This window comes from Sardina pilchardus, chromosome 18, assembly GCF_963854185.1.
Source record: "Sardina pilchardus chromosome 18, fSarPil1.1, whole genome shotgun sequence".
NCBI classification, from domain to species: Eukaryota; Metazoa; Chordata; class Actinopteri; order Clupeiformes; family Clupeidae; genus Sardina; species Sardina pilchardus.
In genome coordinates, this window is record NC_085011.1 from 3145959 (window position 1) to 3153458 (window position 7500).

Consider the following 7500-nt stretch of genomic DNA (forward strand, 5'->3'; position numbering starts at 1 on the left):
TATAAATACCCGTGTCGGGCCAGCCGCGCACACTATGGACAGACATGCCGAGCAAGACGATTTGTGTACACAAAAGCCCGAAACGAACCGTTAACTTACGAGACTGAACCAAACTCATGGCAAGCTGCCGCACAACAACGTTAACGTTATAGACCCGTTTCTGTCTCCATAGTCCGACTCCGAGGAGGGGAAAGGACACAACGGTTCGCCTGATGGACGAAACAACGGGTCACGTTCATTAACATTACATCGCCAGGTGAGGTGAAAGCCGTCTGCCAGGAGAGGTTAAGTGCCAGCTGTAACTTTCACCAGGTCACCACACGACCACAGTTATCAACAAATATTAATTTATGACAGTAACTTTTGCGAAGGCATGTAATACCATATTACTCAATAAAGCTACACAGGACATCCGGTCGTTAAAAACAAACTTTACCTTCTATCGGTTGTCGACTTTTACGGTTCTTCGACGAGCGACTCCGATTCCTCAGCCCGCTGTCTTCCGCCATCTTGTCCAGTTTAAACTCTCCAGCGTGACGTTGCGCGCCGACCGATTTCTCTTCTCGCCACTGTTTTTTTTTTCATAAAGTTTCAGAGCGCCTACTGTCGGCGTTTCCGCGAGGTCCTAAAAAGCAACTCAAATCTGATCTGGAACAACGTCATGGGCCTTAAAACACCCCTCAGATAAATAATGATAAAAGTTGTATTTTTCAGCTGTATAAAAAGGTCAGTGTGTTTTTTTTACATTAATTCAGGCGGCTGTTGAGAAAAGAGCGCGCGCCTGCTCACAGCTGCTTCATCAACTGTGTGCAACGCGATCGGCAGCTGCTGAAGTGGACAGGAGTCCAAAGAAGGCCAGAATAACACTTAATCAACTCAGCTGCCGTCCACATCTTCACATGTAATTTTAACTGACATAGTTTAACACACAAATTAGTTTTTGCAGATATAGGCTACCTAGCCTATTTATAGTGAGAACCATAGGGGTCATGATAGGCCTACAGTATTTTAAACAGATCCATCCAGCATATTCATTCGGGAATTATGATAAAAAAAAATATTCGATACTATTCTCTATATTTATTACTATATTAATAATAATATGTATACTCATTTCAATGTCATAGCCTGTATTTAGTTTATTTAATCACCTCAGATAATTACAGATCATGACATATTACCAATTATTTTGTGATGTAGCCGATATGCACAGAATCAAACAATATAGGCCTAGGCTATAACACACACACACACACACACACACACACACACACACACACACACACACACACACACACACACACACACAATTAGCACAGTTAGGGGCTGGGGGATCAACTGAGATCCCATCTTTGGATTAGATATCTGATCCATCTTTGCAACAAAATTAGAAAACCAGATAGTGTTGGCTAGCCAACTCTTGTAGGTTTAACTTGGCTACAGCCAGGCTACAGGAAAAGAATTTAGAAACGTGATATCAGCCTCCAACAGTCTTTTTGTTTTTATTGTCGTTGTATAGAAAGTGTTGGCTTGGATGATTAGTCCATCAGAAAGAGCGCAGAATGAGCGCGAGGAGAGGAAACCCAGTTACTAAATATAATCAGGTGGGGCGGCCTGCGGAAGGACCCTCGGAGGATTCGCTAATCTGGAGCTGTACTATTTATAGTCTCGCACATTCATAGGCTTTACACAGCCACACTACCCATCCACACACACCTTTCACCATGTAAGTGTAGCCTACAATGTAGGCCTATCCATCAATTGGCTCATTAATTAACTTTTTAAGGTAGGCCTACAATACAATAATTAGTTGTAGAATCTGCACACAATCTAAAAAAGCAACAACTACAAATCAAATTAATTTATCAAAAGTGAGTAAAACAAATCAGGAAATCGTACAATCAACACTAAAAAACTACAACATCTTGTCGCATACTGATGATGTCGACATCACGCGCAGTCATGCACTCGGTGCAGGCTTTTTGCTGGTGCAGGCTGTCTGCAGGCGGTGTCGATGTAGCAGTGGTCATTTGGCAATTAAATAAGTTCAGTTAAAGTCGTGACACACAGTCGCATCTATAGCCAGTGTTCATTATAGCCGGGAGCAGATGCTTGGTTTGATCTAGTTGATCAGCTGTGAAGAAAGCGGCCAGTGTGAGCATGACAGAGGTAACGAAAGGGGTGTTCGGAGTCCTACCCGAACTGGGTTCCGTAGAAAAGTGGACTTTGAGAACAGACAGTGTGTGTGTGGAGGTCATCTCTCTGGGTTGTGTCATAACGGCAATAAAGACCCCCGATCGCCACGGCCACTTCGAGGATGTTGTAATTGGTTTTGATGACTTAGAAAGTGAGTATGGTTGACAGTCTCTGCAGCACGTATTCGACTTTTTCTTGTTTGTGGTACATTCTTTGGCTGTTGTCATTTCATTTGTATGTTGTTGGACAACGAATGCAACAAGACGTTTTTTTTTTCTGCACAACCAGGGCGGTCCTTTTCTCACCCGTTTAGCTTGCTACTTGTTCCAAGCACCCGTGACAGGAAGACAGTGGTCAACATGTGAATAACAACGCTAGACAGCGTGATCAGCTGACCCTGTTGTCTATTAGGTCGTTTTATTGTCTCTCCAGTCTTGGTCTTCTAAAATGTCTCCAGCGATGATTTAAAAGTCTAACTTCAGCTCAGTGATGCATGGGGAACCCTGATTATAGAATTCCCTCTGCTGTTTTAACCCATATTTGTATAAGAAGTGTGTGTGTGTGTGTGTGTGTGTGTGTGTGCGCGCGGGCGTGCGTGTGTTTGTGTGCTGTTTATGAGCTCTTTGTGTGTAATTTACAGGTTATGTGTCAAACCCACGCTTCTTTGGTGCCGTGGTGGGCAGGGTTGCTAACCGGATTGCCAAAGGCCGCTTCTCCATAGACGGACAGCAGTACCAACTCGCAGTGAACAATGGGCCTAATGCTCTCCATGGGGGCATACAGGGATTTAACAAGGTACACACACACACACACACACACACACACACACACACACACACACACACTGTCTGTTTCTGTTTCTCTCTCTCTCTCTCTCTCCCTCTCAAACACACACCTTATAGGCCTGGGTACTCTCTCTCTCTCTCTCACACACACACACACACACACACACACAGGGATTTAACAAGGTACTCACATACATAAACACAGATAAAGGGAGAGGGAAATGACACTCTTGGAGGACTGAAGGTGTGTGTGTGTGTGTGTGTGTGTGTGTGTGTGTGTGTGTGTGTTGCAGGCATTATGGACGAGCGAAATGGTGAAGAATGGCGTGAAATTCAGCCACTGCAGCCCTGATGGAGACGAAGGTTACCCTGGAAACCTACGCGTGTCCGTAACCTATACTCTGGACACACACACTCTAACCGTTCATTACAGCGCGCACACGGACAAAACTACACCTGTCAACCTCACCAATCACTCTTACTTTAACCTGGCAGGACAGGTGAGACCACAGCCTGTCTACAGACAGAACAAACACTGGTCAGTAAGCATAACCAAAACAGAACACTGCACTGCACTGCAAAAAATCTAATCTGGTATTGTTCTTAGTATGAACGTACCTATTTTGACCTATCTGGACTTTTTAGGACAAATTTACTTCTCTTCATACCGAAAACAACACCAACTAGACTTGATCTTGATGTCAGATTAACAACATTCAGTTAGACTGTATTAGATAAGCTGTTTTAGCAGTGTGTTGATGGAGTGTAGGTAAACTCATCAGAACTCAAATGCCTAACGAATAGACTGAAATATATATGCATACACAAGCATACAAATATCCACTTGTACTTGGATGTGATACAATTCAGTTAAATATAAGCTTATAAGCATACCTACACACGCACGCACGCACGCACATAGACTCACACACACACACACACACACACACACACACACACACACACACACACACACACACACACACACACACACACACACTCTATGATGTCCATAGTTATCTCTGTTATCTCTGTGCAGGGCAAAGCTGATATCTATGACCATGAGGTGACTGTGTCAGCCCAAGCTTACCTGCCCGTTGATGACACCATGATCCCAACAGGTATGGCATCTAACGGCCTCCGCTGCGTGCCGTTGATTCAGGCACGAGAAGCTCCCTCTCATATCGAGCAGACTCAAGGCATCGGCACTCCTCCATTCAGCAGATCACACACTCCTGTTCAAAGCCACTCGGAGTCCAGATATAGGCCACAGTTTCATCAGTGAGCACGTGTGTTCCCGATTGAACCCATGATGCTAGTGTTGTCAACACCTTGCGCTTGCAGATACTAGCAACAGTTGCTAATATCTTTAGCCATCTGATACGGCTGAGTCGTCAGGGCCAAGAGCTCAGGGACTTCCCCACTAAGCCCAGAATAAAGACTCAACAGCTCCCTCTAGTGGCAATGCTGAGAATAGACCGGTGGAACTCAGCCCAGAGAAAAGGTGATGGTGGAAGAACTGAAGCTGTCAGGGGAACCTTCTTGGTTCTGGAGCATTATGTTGACATTCAGTAGGACTGAGGTCAGACTAGTGAGTTGTATTTGACTTTCATGTTCAGTGAAGGTCACAAGCTCCTTCGTATACATACACACACACACACACATACACACACACACCCACACCTCTTCCTTGTGAGTGTTTCTTCAGCAGTGTTTTCTCTCATGCAGGAGAGGTGAAGTCGGTGGAAAACACGCCCTTTGACCTCAGAGCACCCGTTCTGATTGGGTCCCGACTGAAGGAACTTCCTGGTCCCGGCTTTGACCACAACTTCTGTCTGCGGGAGCCAACGCAACCATGCGAGGAGCGTCCCTGTGCTAGGTAGATACACACCTTCACCCCCCCCCCCCCCCCCCCCCCACACACACACACAGGACTTCTGGAGTTACAGTCCGTTCTCTTTGGCAGGGTGGTGCATCCTGGGAGTGGGCGTGTCCTGGAGGTGAGCACCAACCAACCAGGTGTCCAGTTCTACACCGCCAACTTCCTAGATGGAACCCTTAGAGGGAAAGGCGGCGCCTGCTACCCCAAACACAGTGCCTTCTGCCTGGAGACCCAGAACTGGCCTGATGCAGTCAACCAGGTGACCTGTCAATCAAACATCTCATAAACCAATCAATAGTCGGATTCGACTTGATAGTCATCTGCAGCCATCTTAAGCTGACTGCATATGTGATTATTTCTGAGATGCTGATACCTTTTCAACCCGTAGTTGTTGAAAACGTATCAGAATCTCAGAAACCACCACATTATGTAGTCGTCTAGACAGCGGCAGGCGGCTACAATAAGTTGAATGTCACTGTTGTCATGATTTCATATAGGTCTTCCACCATTCAGAAGTCTTTACAAGAATGATGGAATCAGATGAACTCAACGCTACTTCCATACGAGGGGGAAAGTGCGCCTCCTATGGGAGGCTCTGAGGCTTATAAGCTTCATTGGGTCAACTTGGCCTCACCTACTGTATCTCTATTGAAGTGCGGTTTCCATTTAAGGGGTTCAACTTGGCTTCACTTGTCTCTATTGAAGTGCGGTTTCCATTTAAGGGGTTCAACTTTAGCCTGGATGCCAGACCGAAGTTTAGCCCCGCCTCCATTCTTTTTCTGCAGGGAACTTCGGTCTGGCATTGCTCCGTTCAGCTGCTAGTATTCGAGATACACTTCGGCCCGGACCAATCACATTTCACAGGGCGGGCTTTACGTGATGATTGACATATGAACAGCAGTGACGTTCACGGCTGCATGCGTCCTCGTTCAACGAGTTGGGTGTGAGACCATGTTCGCTTAGGTTGATTTTGATTGCAACAAAAACGCTATGGCTATGAATGCATAATTTGTTCATGCAGTTTGGCCTTTCGTTTATCTTAGCTATTGAAACGGAGGTTTTATCACGGATTCGCACAACTATTTCTGAACACTTAGACCAACGAGGATATGTGGGAAAACTTCAGTTTCACTTTCACCCAGTTAAAACAGCATGTTTGGGTGATGTTGTTCCCGTTTGTTTAAAAATGTCTGTTTGCTCGTTGGGTTAACGACACACTTCCCCAGCTGTTCATTGCATACAGTTTGAAGGAATTATTTTTTAAAACGAAGGAGGATGTTTTCCATAGCCTACCCTGCTACATATTTCTGTCTTAGATTTCGCAGATACTGACAGCCAATAACTTGTTCTGTTTGGTTTGGTCTATCCAATGAGTGCAGAGCTATCCCCCCCGCACTGTATCGGTTGAATCACGCCCCATAATCGCAGCTGAATGGAGCAGTTTCAGACTCATATTCTGATAAGAATTGAGTATGACGTCGTCAGGCTAGTTCAACTTGGCTTCACCTACTGTATCTCTATTGAAGTGCTGTGTCCATTTAAGGGGTTCAACTTGGCTTCACTTGTCTCTATTGAAGTGCGGTGTCCATTTAAGGGGTTCAACTTGGCTTCACCTATCTCTATTGAAGTCCTGTGTCCATTTAAGGGGTTCAACTTGGCTTCACCTACTGTATCTCTATTGAAGTGCGGTCTCCATTTAAGGGGTTCAACTTGGCTTCACCTATCTCTATTGAAGTGCTGTGTCCATTTAAGGGGTTCAACTTGGCTTCACCTATCTCTATTGAAGTGCTGTGTCCATTTAAGGGGTTCAACTTGGCTTCACCTATCTCTATTGAAGTGCGGTGTCCATTTAAGGGGTTCAACTTGGCTTCACTTGTCTATATTGAAGTGCTGTGTCCATTTAAGGGGTTCAACTTGGCTTCACTTGTCTCTATGGAAGTGTTGTGTCCATTTAAGGGGTTCAACTTGGCTTCACTTGTCTATATTGAAGTGCTGTGTCCATTTAAGGGGTTCAACTTGGCTTCACTTGTCTCTATAGTGCTGTTGGGTGGCTGTGTCTATTTCTTGTACCTTCTATGCTTCCACAGTGAGGTATTGTGGGTAATATTGCAGAGCCCTATGACTGCGTGAGGTTGCTGGAACTGAGGTATTGTGTGCAGCTGTATGTGTGTGTTTCTCTAACATGTTGCTAGAACTGAGGTATTGTGTGCAGCCGGGTGTGTGTGTTTCTCTAACTGAGGTATTGTGTGCAGCTGTGTGTGTGTGTGTGTGTGTATGTGTGTGTGTGTGTTTCTCTAACATGTTGCTGGAACTGAGGTATTGTGTGCAGCTGTGTGTGTGTGTGTGTGTGTGTGTGTGTGTTTCTCTAACTGAGGTATTGTGTGCAGCTGTGTGTGTGTGTGTGTGTGTGTGTGTGTGTGTGTGTGTGTGTGTGTGTGTGTGTGTGTGTGTGTGTGTGTGTGTGTGTGTGTGTGTGTGTGTGTGTGTGTGTGTGTGTGTGTGTGTGTGTGTGTGTGTGTGTGTGTTTCTCTAACTGAGGTATTGTGTGCAGCCGGGTGTGGTAGCTACCACGAATTCCACTTCAATGGTGTGCAACTGTGTGTGTGTGTGTTTTTAACAGTATGCTGCTGTATGTGT

General features: G+C 45.3%; 2 protein-coding genes across 3 annotated transcripts in view; one reads left to right on the forward strand and one right to left on the reverse strand.

The window, feature by feature from the left end:
* atl2 (atlastin GTPase 2) overlaps positions 1 to 564 on the reverse strand; it is a 17753-nt gene extending 17189 nt beyond the window's left edge. The window contains exon 1 of one of the 2 annotated variants that reach the window (XM_062520049.1): positions 437 to 564. In XM_062520049.1, the coding sequence (XP_062376033.1) occupies positions 437 to 509 (73 nt within the window). In that variant the 5' untranslated portion in view covers positions 510 to 564. Of the gene's footprint in view, positions 1 to 99; positions 249 to 436 lie in introns of those variants that run through there. The other variant, XM_062520050.1, reaches the window with a different exon arrangement.
* A 1397-nt stretch (positions 565 to 1961) lies between these two features.
* galm (galactose mutarotase) overlaps positions 1962 to 7500 on the forward strand; it is a 6040-nt gene continuing 501 nt past the window's right edge. Inside the window, exons 1-6 of the mRNA XM_062520051.1 lie at positions 1962 to 2347; positions 2837 to 2991; positions 3275 to 3481; positions 4021 to 4102; positions 4710 to 4860; positions 4948 to 5122. Of these exons, the coding sequence (XP_062376035.1) occupies positions 2161 to 2347; positions 2837 to 2991; positions 3275 to 3481; positions 4021 to 4102; positions 4710 to 4860; positions 4948 to 5122 (957 nt within the window). The 5' untranslated portion in view covers positions 1962 to 2160. The remainder of the gene's footprint in view (positions 2348 to 2836; positions 2992 to 3274; positions 3482 to 4020; positions 4103 to 4709; positions 4861 to 4947; positions 5123 to 7500) is intronic.